Consider the following 14,226-nt stretch of genomic DNA (forward strand, 5'->3'; position numbering starts at 1 on the left):
TGGACAGTGTTCCGTTTCGTTTCATGGTCTCAAGGGCGATTCACATACTTGCGTTGAGTCTGACAGAGTGCGAGGGTTGCTATTGCAACAGCTACATCCAACAAAATGGGGTAAAAAAGGGTTTTGTTAGAGGCCGACGCAGCTGTTGCCATAGCAGCCCTCGCACTCGGTCAGACTCAAAGCAACTGCGTGTGAATCGCCCTTCATGTTGATGAGCCGTCATGTGTCAGCAGCGCGAGGGAGAACCGTGCGAGTTGTTTAAGTCATCCGTTTCGAATGCGAGAAAAATGCAAACGCGGGGAAATATACCGTATTTAGACGAATATAAACAACCCACATTAAAAATCCTGTTTTTATTTCTGTTCCCCGTACTAGTGCCTTCGAAGCACTTGTTTGGGTGCGTTGGTTTGTGCCGCCAGTGCCACAGCTCGGCCAACAACAGCTTGTAAATGTCTGATCTCCGAAGATGGGGCGTGCTAGGTGGCTTTGTCAAAAGTATGAAGGCATCAGTTTGTCGTTTACTATTATATATAGGGTGTTCCAAGTCACCAGGCTCGATCTAAAACGGACCGTAAAAATTGACGCCTGCACGTAGCAATTTAAACCTTTCGTCAAAGGTGTATTTCACAGTTTGGCTTTTTCTTGTAAAATTACAAAGCATAGCTCCCTTTATCTAAAAAATGGGACCAAGAAACTTGCGAGAGTCAACGGCGGGCGGTGACGCAGACGACTAAGACGAGTGGCGTGTAGCATTTGGCGCTTATATTCATAGATGGCGCTACCTCTTTATCTAGGCTGCTCGCGATCACCGTGGCTTATTAAAATGAACATAATCTTTTTGTAATGTGCCTTTGGTTTAAGAATAGATGCGGACAATAAAATCAAAACTTAAAGTAAAAAAATGTGTTTGCATAATGACGGCTCTTTTGCTGCCAACGGATTTTGTCTGCATGTCGTCTGCTTTCTTTCGCTGGTCGGCTACACCTTCGGACGCTGCTCCCGACGCCATCTATCAATATGCGCGCCAAACACACCCCGCAACTCGACTTGGTCGTTTGTGTCTCCGCCCGCTGTTGACCCTGGCAAGTTTCTTGGTCCTATATTTTACAGAAAGAGAGCCATGCTTTGTAATTTTACAAGAAAAACATGACCTGTGAAATACGCTTTTGACGAAAAGTTGATTGCTACGTGCAGGTGTCGATATTTACGATCCACTTTAGATCGAGCCTTGTAGCTTGGAACACCCTATATATACACCGGGTGTTTTTTTTTTTTAAACCTAACAGATTTGTTTAAAAAAAGCCGTGAAAGTTACACTTCGGCGGTTTGTGCATGCGAGTTATATGGCCAGGGGGACAAAGTATAGGGGGCTAATCATAACGATCAGTCAGCTAATTAATTAAAATTCGTTAATTAACTTTTTATTCATGAAATTAAACATATGGTTCCAATTAGAAACTTGCTCAACGTCATCGAAAACCACTAAATCAGTTCTTTTTAGAAGGATATAAAGCAGGGCAGCATTTTACGGTGTTCTAAAAAAGCGCTCAATTTGGACGCGTTTCTAGGTTTCGCTTTCTCATCGGAGCGCATCTTTGCACCCGCAATCCTGCCCTTCAATGGTCGCGGCGCGAAACCACCCCCTGGCCTCCCTCGCTGCATGGAGGGAAGTTGGGCGCATGTGTGTTGCACGTCTCAGCCACTGGGGAGCGGGACCGCGGGCACAGAGATGCGCTCCAATAAGAAATCGAAACCTAGAAACACGACCAAATTGTGCGTTTTTATGGAATTCCGTAATATACTGCCCCTGCATTATATCCTTTTAAAAAGAGTTGATTGAGTGGTTTTCGATGACGCTGAGTATGAAGAGGCGTGCTGATAAAGGAGCACAGAATGTGTCCTGCACGAACCAGACTCCGTGTGCATTCAATTTTTTTATTATCTATCATTTATTTATGTTTTTGGTATTTCAGTTTTATAGATGTTGCTGTTTATTTTTATTTTGGTTTATTTTATTTCTTATTTATGTTTGTTTATTTATTATTTTCATACAAAAGCTGCCGCTCTTGCTGGCATTTTTGCATTCAAATAAGAGAATTGACCCTTCCAGACGAGCTGTGCTAGTAGCTCAGTGGCTATAGTATCCGATTGCCACTGCACCAACCCAGGTTAGAGCCCTGCCTCTACCTTGATATATAAACTAGATATATACTAACCTTGACGCTCTGAGCATGTTGCTCGTTCATGACGCTCATCATGATGCTCGTTCATGGCGATTTTCTCATAGACTCGTAAAACACATTCCGTGTCTTGGAAAAGGAAGTGAAAGATGCCCGTGATTGTGTTGATTGTCATACACCCCGCGATCAAGTTGAAGCACGCTGGGGCTGCACTAGAATGGAATGAAGGTCTCTCAATGCTGTCTCGAAAACAAAACTAGCTAGCGTCTGGTGCTGTAGCAATATTCAGTCTGTTCGGAGAATTAAATTTACCCTAGTTGCGTATTCGTTGTATTTGGGCGTAACTAATTTAGTGAATGGATACCAATTTTGAAAGTTGCGCGTTTTCTCGACTCTTTGCCGACGTGCACTGCTACTTGTTTAGGACTGCTCTGGGAAAGGAGGTTTTGATGAGGCGTTTCCTTTGGCCAGGTTCCTGCTGGTGCCCCGCAAGGGCAAAGTGGAAGTGGTGCGGGCCCTGGACTTGCCCGACAGGGAACCCTACCGGAACCTGACTCTGCGCCTGCGCACAGGGGCCTTTAAGAACCTGAGTGCACGCAGCGAGTGGTGGGAAGTCCAGGAGAGCTGCACAGATGCCTACCCGTACCCGTTCCTGCGCGACGACCAGGGGTCCTGCTCGAACCTCAGCATGGTCGTCTTCAACGAGAAGGTCTTTCCGCAGGCGCTGTCGCAGCTCACGGGATACGGGTGCGTGCCTTCCGCGGGTCTCCCAGACCTTTAGCATTTCATCCCACGGAGACCGGCAGCTAGGAACTTCTTTCATTTCAGCTCTTGGTAATTGCATTAAAAATGAAGGAATCGGCCGGTTTCTAGAGGGAGGCAATTGCTGCTCTTCTAAATCTGCCGTGTCTTTCCAACTGCTGCGTCGGAAAGATTGGATACGTTGTAATGACCAAAGTTCAGGTTTTATTAGACGACGCTGCCGCCATCTGCTGACGGAGAGCCAGTCATACGAATGGATCCATCCTCAATTAGTGCTGTTCATACACTCTGAACCTGTTAAAGACTACATTTTAATGAGCAAAGCAGTTGTTTTTGCTTGTGGGTGATCTTAGTGCTGGAGGCCCATGCGTAATTGTATGGCGAAGATAGTTTTTGAAACAGGAATACCAGATTCCACAAAACATGACCTATAGTTTGTTCCAAAAAAATCTTCATTGCTTTCCCAAAGAAGTTTTAGTGTACCCTAACCTAACCAAACCAAACCAAACGTAACCACTCCGGAGGAGCGCAGAAACGCAAGTGTCCACCTCTTCATGGTCTACAATTTTTACTCAAGGTTTTTGAGTGAAAATATTTGTGGATTTGTTTATACTATTGATTAGGCAATGACACACGAAAATGTCGACAAGCCGCGCCTTGGTCGATCTTATCTGACCCTAGTACTATTCTTAGCTGGATACCCATATTATGTGAAATAAGTGTCTTGCCTCCTAGCACCTATAGCCATTGCCATATCAAGAAAGTTTTTCACATATAACCAGAATAGAAACAAAAAAATTTACTTTTTTATTTCCAATTATATCAATTGGACCTATTAGATTTAAATCAGATCTACTTTATTTGAATCCCTATAGCTAGAGAAAAAGTGGTTCTTTATTACTAGATATATTTTTTTAACATGGCAGATTGATTGATCAATCTGTACGATCACTGAAAGGGAAGAAAGAATTACTGTAAATTTAAAGTACAGTCTAATTATTAAACTTTTTAATGAGGTTTGCCATACTTTCCATTATAACTCTGTGGCCAATCGGATTGCAGCATTACTCATTATGAACGCCGAAGAAGGAGTGGGGTAGCTCATGAACCTAATAAGCTCTGCCGTTCTTACTTTCTCAGTAAGAATGGCAGGGCTTATTACCTTCATGCGCTGCCCGATCCCTTCTTTAGCGTTCATAGCAAGTATTGCCGCAATCTGGTTGGCTGCGTAATGGGAAGCATGTGACAAGCGTGCGCATGAGTTGAATTGGCGCACCCCCTTTAGGTGTCGTAGGCTCCCTATAGCAGCTGATATAACGCTTTTCGAAGCCCCTCTGGTAGCACAGGAGTATAGCATCAAACTACTGACCGAGAACAAGGGACAAAGTTGCGATAATTTTTTAAAGAAACCTGGCCATGACTTTTCGTTACCTTTTGTGGTGTTTTAGACTTGGAAGCTTGCCCGAAAACACATTCTGCGCTAAACTTTGTTTTTTGTTGAAACATGTGGCACTGTGATAAAATTGCAAGTGACTGATATTACATGACGATACAAGTAAATGTCTTTATTGACCATGGAAAGGGGGAAATTGGTAACACTCTGCAAGAAGCCAGACTTTTTTCAATGGTTCTAGAGGTAAAAATGAGTATGCTATGTACTGCCACCTGCTAAGAATCTGGTGGGGAATAGAAGACATGCTGTAGTAGGTGTCAGGTTGAGTTCAGGGGTAAGTCCTTCTACCCCTCTCCACTTTAGCAGAGCGAACGCTGGAGAGGTGACCTCCTCTCCAGCGTTCCCTGAAAAGGGTGGAAGCGGCTTCCCCCAAGGTCCGATTTTGGTCACCACAAGAGCGAGGTCTAATTTGCCTCTGGCGGAGCAAGTGAAGATAGCACTCGTAGGCACTTTGCCTGCTAACGCGAGCAAAGAATGCAGTTCATCTGCTACGAAGCACCATTCGGAGATGGAAAGAAAAAAAGAAAACGCCATGCACCGTTTGCTAATGAACAAAGTAAAAGTTTATTGTGTACAACGAACAGAGCGCCACTGCAGAGCGAGATCGGACGCGGGCAGAAATTGTGACTGTCTGCTTTTTCACACTGGGAGCCATTGACAACCCGCATTTCATTTGCAGACCTCAAGTCGTTCTGCCGCCGTACACAAGCTAGCATTGACCGGTGGATTAAGGAGTACTAAGGGCAAGGTCATCAGGGGTCGCGAGGCCTTTCTCGCTATTTGGTAGTTGGTGAGACATTCTCACCAAACTTTTGTTTGATTTTGAACTCTTGAACGGGTCTAAAATGTCTCATTGGTTGATTATGTGCAATCTGTTGCGCCACTTTAAATCTGAGGCAGAGAATGCTCTTGCCCTCTCACTTTGACCAAACTCGAACCCCTGAACTCTTAACCTGTCACCGACTATAGGTACAAACAAACTAAAGGAAAAGCAAGAAATGATTGCCACCATTATCACTGTGCTCTGGAGCTGAGAATGGGCACTGACATACACGACACAGGAGCAAAGTATACAGTAAAAGTGTGCATTATTCTATGCTAATTCATGGAGCAAATCAGCTATGACTAGCGATAATCATCCCTGGAGAAGGGGAACAAAAGGGACAAAGGTCAAACACAAGTCTCCAAACACAACCATGTGATTGGTATCGAACTGGGGACCTCTCCCATTTCAGTAGAGCACTCTACCAACTGAACTAACCAGGTGTTGGTTGTCAGTAGAGCAAACAGATTTTATCAGCTACCACCAGTCTAACTCCAGCGAGGGTGAATAATGATCATAAATAACAATAATGATAATGTTTGTCCTTTGTCCCCCTTGTTCCCCTTCTCCAGGGATTATTGTTATTCTTGTCCAGCTCGCTTGCACCTTTTGCATTATCATCAGCTACGGCATTGCCTAATAATTAAATTTAACACACAATTGTGGAACCTTTTTGCTCCGCTTGAAAGGAACTTCCTAGAAGCCTTGGACCTCTTGCTAAGAGCTTCTTCAGGGCTGAAGAAGTGGAGTCTCGTTGCACAAGGCTGGCTGCCATGCTTTCCAGTTGAGCATGGCAGCAAACGGAGTGGTCAGGTTCTCTGGACCTGCTTGACTCTCGTACGTTTGCTGTGCAGTCAGTTTCACTGACTTGTGGAAAATTTCTTTGATGCAGGATTGTGGGCCTGTACACAACATTTGTGCTAGTTGTGTCTCGTCTCATCCGGGGCTTCATGGCTGGCAGTTCATTCATCATCATGTTCGACGACATTCCCAACGTGGACCGTGTTCTTCAGCTGTGCCTCGATATCTACCTGGTGCGCGAGAGCCGAGAACTAAGCCTGGAGGAGGACCTGTTTGCCAAGCTCATCTTCCTCTATCGCTCGCCAGAGACACTCATAAAATGGACACGCATGGCAGAAGTGCAGCAGTCACCTCACCGAAACTGATCTCGAATTGTCATTGGTGCATATTTCTGTTATCTTATGCTCTGTCCGTTTGCAAAGAGAGAGACTACCGAATGGAGTCGACAGAAAGGGCATTTCCACGTTTTTGGTGCTGCCAGAGCATTCCCACTCTTGGGAAATATGTGCATAATAGTGCAGCGACTAAGGTTTAGGCAGCCCATTTAATGGCCGCGGTGCTGCTGGTGTGCCGCCTACTCAGAGTGTGGTTGCAGGTGACCAAGCGGCAGATTCTATACTTATTGCATTATTTTTCTCTACTTCAGATACGATGGGACACTATGCAATATCTTTGATATAATTTTATGGGGGCTTTTAAAGATTGACGCCCCTGGTGTTTGAATGTGAAGTGACCCGTGTTGTTCATCAAGTTCCTGTTTACAGCCTTTAGGCGTGTGGTGCTAGAGTGCTTCAATTTAACTGTAATATATTTTTTTACGAGTTGATTAAACTTCAATCATGGAGATAAAACTCGAAGAGGTGATAGTTCATGTCTTGGCGAGAAGTGAAAATGAGATGGTTTTGTCTCAACGATTTGGAGGAAGAACAATTTCGTTCTAGAGACAATGAAATGTGACAAAGTATGTAGTCTGGAATGTTGGAAGCTAGGATACAATTCCAGTGAGCCCGATGTAGTGTTGGTGGTGTAATATTGTCAATGATTGCTGGAAGACGTTTTTGTAATGGAGTGTTCAGCTTACCAGCTGTGTACTTTGCAGTGATGGAATAAGAGTCTAGAAAGTCACTGGAATTAAACCTTTTGTAGACTCAGTCTGCACTTTTCAACAAAAATGAGACTAACAATAAAACTGAAAATATTTACTCAACTGCACCGCTTTTACATTGTTATGTATGGGAAAATGGGCTTACTAGCGTGTAGGGTTTTATGACCATGTGGAGCCACTTTGAGCAAAACGTAGATGAGACAACAGAAGCCGCATTTTATGCCCCGACTTTATCCTTCTTGGTGCAGGCCTCAAGAAGCATATATGCGAGCAAAGCGAGCATGCCTCGTCTGCTGGTACCCACAATAGTTTTAGCAGTTTCAGCCTGTTCAGTGCAGGAAAATGGGGCCATTCGCTGAAACGTTGGATGAAATGACAGTTGGACGAAGGGCCCGATATGGTCCATGTGTTCCCATAAACGGAACGTCTAAAAATCTGCTCGCTCGGAAGAAGCACCGTCGTAGGCACTTGAAACTGGTATATTTGGTAGGTTCACCCAGTTCACCCAAGGCACTGCCACAGTTATTGGTGTATGTGTACAGCATGTTATATTTTAATTTGAGCACATTTTTTGGAAAGGGGACGAGAGTTACATGGGTGCCATCTTCATGTATGTATCAGGTATGGCAGACGTTAGGTGGGCTAATTAAATAGTCTCTCGATCAACTTTTTAATTATTGGTTTTATGGGTCATGTTGCAATTGCAGTATTGATGGCAGTTACGAATAGTCTAAACCAATTTAAACAATATTTTTTTATGCCAAAGGGCTTTGAGATCATAAGTAACCTTGTGTGACATACAATCGTTTTGCACATTATGGACAGGAGTTTGGGCGCTCTTTCTGCATCTAAATTTGAAATCATTTGATAAAAATGTGAAAACTGATGGACAAATATATCGAAGTTTCAAGGCATTTAGCCTCCGTCCGTAAATGTCATCAATATGCACTATCAGTGGTGGAACTGACAAGTGGCGATTTGGAGCAGCTCTTGTAGCAGGGAACAACAGGTTTTGGAGCAGATTCCCACTCCTGGAGCAGACAGTTTTGCACTTTCATGTCAGAAAATTTTATACAATCTCTTTGAAAGTTGGCCTGTGGAAATAAACTGCAGTTGCTGGAGTGTTGGGAGACTATTTAGAACGTCGTACCCACAGGGGGCCTGGCCGTTGTGGATATTTATTTATTGAACATTCATAAGCGGGTAATTTTGCAGGTGTCTCAATTAACCTATTAGGAATGCCGATGGCGTCTCCGGTCTGTGTTTGACGTCAAAAGGTGATTTTGCCTACTTTGTAGGGTTTGTGTCACGGTGATGCAATTGTCACGAGTTTGACAGCAAATGGACACTTTTGTGTTGAATGTGTCTCACACTGCTCTCTGCTTAATAGTAGTTAGGGATGCGCAAATAATGGGTTTTGGGTTTGAAACAAACTCAAAGTGTATACTGGTTTTGGCCTAATATTTTTTAATTGAATATTGAACAATTGCGGTGTCTTTCTGCACACCTTTCACTATTGTTACAACACACTTAAACGAAAATTCAGCTGAACTCTCAAAGGTTGTTTCCAAGCTTCTAATTTCCCACTTATGAGCTCTGTTAAATTTAATCTAGCTATATTAATAGACTGTGACCTCAGAAAGTCCAATAAGTACATTGAGGTGGCAAGGAAACAACAGATTTTACATACAATTATACCTATAAAGGAGACCAGCCATACCTAATTGAGTGGATTTATAGATAATATTGCTATATGCAAATATTTTCTTCGATTCTGAACTAAAAAGAAGAAAAACACAAATAAGGAACACAGGTTGTTAGAACATCGCTGCCTAACACACCCCTGCGTAATAGCCAGGTAAAAGGTTAAGATTTTGCTGCACTGTAAATGTCAAAAATCACGTTTGTTTTTTTTGTTTGTTTTTTAATACTCCAGGCACGCGCGTGCACCGTACTGCTTTGATGGTGTTTTTTGCCTAAGCGCGCGGCTGCGCTGCGGCAAGGGAGCCGCGATATCGTGGTGTCAGCTCCGCGGGCATTGCTTCTCCGCAGTGCATCGGTGCTCGAGGAGAAGCGCACTCAAGGGGACTTCGAAAAGTATGAACATTGCAGTTAATTTTGAAGCGCTACTATGCATTAATAACAATGACTTCTGCCCATCAATACAATGCAGACACTCGACATATTCTTGGAAGATTTCAACACTGCTTTCCCCAATGGGCTTCCAGATGAAAAAGCCCAACATGTCCTCTATATATGCCCTGCTTGACTTCGAAGCACCAATCAATCATCCTGGCACCGGCCGAGCCCAATTTGTCCAACAATTGAAATTGTAACTAGAGTCTTCATATTGGCTAGACTAGTGGGTTAGGTCTTGGGGTCATCTCGCAGCCTTGGCCATGCCATGTGTGCTTGGGCCTCGGCAGTTCCTTCAACGGAAACCTGCCAAGAACTGTAGTTCCCCGAGGCACTAGTTGGATAATGCCTTTTTCAATGCGATATGTGAACACACCGTGTCATTGTTGAACACAGTGTTCAACAATGCCGGGTTAAATGGACTGCTACAGGGATCAAATGAATGAATGTTTAAAACTGCTCTGTTCACTGCTCCCTGGAAGTTGCAGCTAGTGGTTGAGGTGTGCTAGAGCTGGGTGAGGTTGCAGTGACTGCATTTAATGATCACTTCGCCCTTGCCAAATGAAACTGTTTGATTAATCAGGTGGACCTTGAAAGTGTTTGTCGCATAAATGAGACAAAAAAAAAAATTCAACGGAGTCTTAAAAAAACGGCAGATAAGAAAAACTCTACTGATTGCAACCTTGCAACTCTTGGCTGATTGCAACCTTCTCTATAACAAGGTACAATCAGTCAAGTGTTAAATGCACGAGTTAAGGTTGCCAAGGATTTTAAATAATCTCGGATACTAATCTGTTTGGAGGAATATTACAGAAACGACAGGGACGTTTTTCTGCTGTCCTGAAAGTGCTGCAGAACCCAAGGATCCTGGGTTCAATCCCCACCCTTGCCCGTTTCGATCTGGATGAGCATCGTACCGGCGTGCTGTCGTGTATCACTACTGCGTAATGCAAAGAACCCCAGGCTAGCGGCTGTACTGCACCGACTGAATTTGCTCATCTACAGCTGAGACAAGTCGCCCGTTGAGGCAGACTAACTTCAGGCTGTGTAACCATACAACACACACATACACACAGTGTCCTGAAGCAGCGCATCGCGTGAATATGGAGCGTGCACGCTCAGTGGATACACGAGGCTGTCAGCGTGAGCTCCTGCAATGCACTGTGTGCACGCCTGCAGGCTGCACTGCACTCGAGTGGCGGTGGTAACATCAAATCTACCCGCTTGTGCTGGTATGCTGGTAACTCAGCATAATATAAAGGCAGCGCACTCGGACTGGAAGCGTGAGTTGGGGCGTTATAAAGCGCTAATTAACGTCCCAGTTACAGTTCGCCGATAATTGTAGGCGATTTTTGCATTTTGGCTTCATCGACGACGTTCACGAAGCAAGCAGTACCGCAGCTGAGATCACATGACCAGAAAAACCGAAACTAAACAAATTAACTCGAAATCAAAGTACATATTTCTCTAAGAGGACTAGCTAAACTTCAGAAACGTGGGTTTTATTTTAGTAATCGAAGATGTAAAATTCTGATTGAAGCATTTTTGTTGCAGCGGTTGGCACCGTTGTCTTGTCACGGTCCTAGAGGGCAGTGGCTAACTTCCACTAATGAACGCCTCGGCATACATCTATCCGGTATCTGCATCCATCCCAGCCATCCCTTGCGGTGCCCGGCAGGTTGCCCAGGTGCTGTTGGACGAGTAGGGCGGAAGGCACAACTTTGGTCGCAGCTATTTTGCAGGAATTTTTGCGACTTTGGCCCCCATGTAGTGCACCTTCTGTAAAATTTAGGACTCGCGGCCTTATCCACAGTTATGTCCGAGGGAGGAACGAAAAACTACTTGCCCTCGGGCCCGCAGCCGGGAGTGACGTACCCGCTAGAAGTCTTGTACTGCGGGGAGTGCAGCATGCCGCTCGAATACTGTGAATACTACCCGGACGCCCAAAAATGCAAGGAGTGGCTGCAGAAGAACCTGCCCGAAGAGTTCGAGAGACGCCTGAACCTCGAAGACAGCTCCCAGTCCGGCGCTGCCGGTGACGAAGAGAAGAAGAGGCAGAAACGGGGCGGAAAGGGCATGGTCAAAGCCAAGAAGCGAGTCGAGAAGGACAAGAGGGTCTGTCTCTTCAGAGCGTCCAGGTGAGTCGGGCCACCGAAATGCTTCCATCCGCACGAAAACAGTCGTTTGAGTAGCAGCGGGCATTACTTATGACAAGTCGTCAGTGGCCCCAGGTTGCCATTTCAAACGGTTTATATGCACACCAAACAACCACATAATTGGGATGAGAGCTGTCATTACCTCGAAAGGAATCGGGGGATTAGTTGCCAAAATATCATCGTATCTCAAACGGCCGTTGTCTTGTGGACCATGTCCCTGCCCACTGCTAGGCGTGTCAGATGAGTCCTCCAAAAGCTACCATATTGCCTACAGTTGGCACGAGTTTGCAAGCGACACGACTGACGAAGCCAAACGTTTTGTTTCCTCCGTGTGTATGTGGCATTCATTAAAGTCACTGGATCCTGGGAAAGTAGACTGCTAGCCGGAGACATATACTAACATACAGACGACTAAAACCTCGTAAGGCGATTGGCTAATCGGCCTCCGTTGCTATGGCAATTGCCATTTCGGCCCCTTCAAATCTTCGAAAGGGTCATTCTAATCCAGTCGCACCAAGATCACCATGGAGCATCGTTGTACTGAAGGCATTCCTTGCCAATATGAGTCTTTGGCACTGTGTATGCAATAAACTTATCAGTTGTGCCCATCTCCACAAATCTCTTACAATTATATTGTTCTTTTAGCATATTTCAAAACAGGAAAATAATTTTTCAAATGCCTCCAAGCACTGACACCGCATGTGGTGGTGGTACGAAGATGTACGCTTGTTTCGTCAGTGTGTGGATAGCAAAATCTCGGTATACAAGAAACATCTCTATGAAGCTATGCATCACCAGCAAATTTAGATTGGCTCACCAAGAATGGAGAGATCGAAAAGAAATTGCTCATTTCATAAGCCAAAATGGCATCCATATGAGGAGCTGGGCGCTACTTTCCCACAATCCAGTTACTTTAATATTCACTGGGCTCCATACTTGAAATGAGTGCAGCGTCCACAGCGCATGCTCAGAACGACACCCCACTTACCTTCAAAGACTTACCATCTTCGTGGTGTGAAGTGTATGTTGCAGAAGCGTTGTGGAAGCTCATTGTGAGTTATTTTCACCAAATGCGCCGCAAGACAAGGACAGAGTGAGACAACACGAAGCGCTCATCGTGAGCTTGTGTTCTGCAACAGTGGATTCAACTATGGCCGCCAGTGAACACCACCTAAGGCCTTCCTGTCATGTGTTGTCTGAAACATGTACAAGTTTAATTCATTTGTTTCAAATGTGGCAACAGAGCACGAGTAAGTAGGAACTGGTTTGTCAGTTCTTAGAAGCAATTGTCACCAGTCGTAAAAGCACCAATGCTTTGCGAGGTTAATAGTCCTTTGCAAATTTCCAGTGATCACATACATCTGAGCAAAACGCCTGGCCATTTGGATTGCATGTGTTTGTATATATGTCAACTACGTAACTGGTGGAAGATGTTCGATTTAATATGAAGGAACACAGTATGTGGCAAATGCTGCTTATGAAGCACTGGGCACCTTTCTTCCTCAGTGCCAGACAAATAGATGCCTAATAGACCAAATTACATTAAAAGGAAATAGACTTTAAGCAGAAGACAGAAGTTATCATCAGTGGCAGGCATTTAAAGGCCAGTGCCTTTTTTCCTGCCTCTTGCAATTTGTTTTGACCTGAATTTGGGCATTGAGGAGGGGAGAACAAGGAATCAAGGAAAATGGGAAGGGGCTTTCAGCCAGGTAGAAATGGATTTTGGGTATCTGTTTTGAAGGGCACTTGTCAACTTGATTGCATAAAGAGAAAGCTACAGACTGCAGTCAGCATTAGGAGAGCACTTTCTAGTTGCGACCACCTCTGGGGCCAAAGCAGACAGCTTGAACCCTGGGTGATCCCTTCCTCAAGGAGTCTTTGGCACATCGCTCATTGCCTCGGTTGCTTTGTGACATAAAACCCCAACATTCTCGGTTTACTTCTAAGTGCGCACAGTGGTGTAGCTAGGCCATCCGGCACCTGGGGCCCTTATGTCATTCGTAGCGTACCCCCAACCCCTTTTATTTCCCGAGATCACAACCAACCAGTAAAGTGGGAAGAGTACAAGGTGCTGGCCAAAGGTGGCACCCCCCCCCCCCCCCCCGTGACTTGGGGACGCCTAGTACCTGGGGCCCCGGCTGCTACGCCACTGGTGGCACAACTTGAAGGAATTCGTGTTGGGATGGCTATAAGACAAATTACCTACAGTGGCCAGAAGAGCAAGTAACATGTTACTGAGCAATGGCACTGACCTTCAGTTTGGCTTGGTGCTCTTTCAGTTGTCTACCCAGAACAGTTGTGAATTTGTTGCAATTGCTCCAGAATGCTGATCTGGGCAAAAGGGTAACATCCCCTTCCTTTCATTTTGTGCAGGGGCAAGAAGAAGTTTGTCACAGTGGTCACCGGCCTCAGCACATTTGACATTGACCTAAAGGACGCTTCCAAATTCTTCTCACACAAGTTCTCCTGTGGGTCTTCTGTCACGGGTGATGATGAGATTGTCATCCAAGGTGACGTCAAAGACGACGTCTTCGATGTCATCAGCGAAAAGTGGCCCGAGATCGACGAAGACCTCATCGAAGATCTCGGGGATCAATCTCGCTAGGCGTGTACATAAGGGAGCTTTGCTGCTGTTGGCAAATAAATCTCTTGTTTTGATAATGTACAACCCTAAACCCTTGCTGTTTATTCAGTTTTGGAAACTGCAAAGGATTTTATAAACTGTAAGCATCCAACTTGCAAGAGTAAAGCATTGATGGGATTGCTGCACCATTAGCACCGAAGTGCTTACCCTGCTGCATCCCGTTTCA

At 44.9% G+C, this 14,226-nt stretch overlaps 2 protein-coding genes across 11 annotated transcripts in view; both read left to right on the plus strand.

The window, feature by feature from the left end:
- Positions 1 to 7,229, plus strand: part of LOC8036305 (piezo-type mechanosensitive ion channel component) — an 82,264-nt gene extending 75,035 nt beyond the window's left edge. For all 10 annotated transcript variants that reach the window (XM_040207901.3, XM_040207906.3, XM_040500097.2 and 7 more), the window contains 2 exons: positions 2,652 to 2,927; positions 6,111 to 7,229. In XM_040207901.3, coding sequence (XP_040063835.2) covers positions 2,652 to 2,927; positions 6,111 to 6,384 — 550 coding nt within the window. In that variant the 3' untranslated portion in view covers positions 6,385 to 7,229. The remainder of the gene's footprint in view (positions 1 to 2,651; positions 2,928 to 6,110) is intronic.
- Positions 7,230 to 10,902: 3,673 nt separating this feature from the next.
- On the plus strand, positions 10,903 to 14,087 carry LOC8036310 (density-regulated protein homolog). The gene is made up of 2 exons (XM_002402167.5): positions 10,903 to 11,398; positions 13,790 to 14,087. The coding sequence occupies exons 1-2, from the start codon at positions 11,076 to 11,078 to the stop codon at positions 14,019 to 14,021; spliced, it is 555 nt and encodes a 184-aa protein (XP_002402211.1). The 5' UTR covers positions 10,903 to 11,075; the 3' UTR covers positions 14,022 to 14,087.
- The last annotated feature ends 139 nt before the right edge of the window (positions 14,088 to 14,226 follow it).

Source organism: Ixodes scapularis, unplaced genomic scaffold (genome assembly GCF_016920785.2).
Source record: "Ixodes scapularis isolate PalLabHiFi unplaced genomic scaffold, ASM1692078v2 PGA_scaffold9__187_contigs__length_104089568, whole genome shotgun sequence".
NCBI classification, from domain to species: Eukaryota; Metazoa; Arthropoda; class Arachnida; order Ixodida; family Ixodidae; genus Ixodes; species Ixodes scapularis.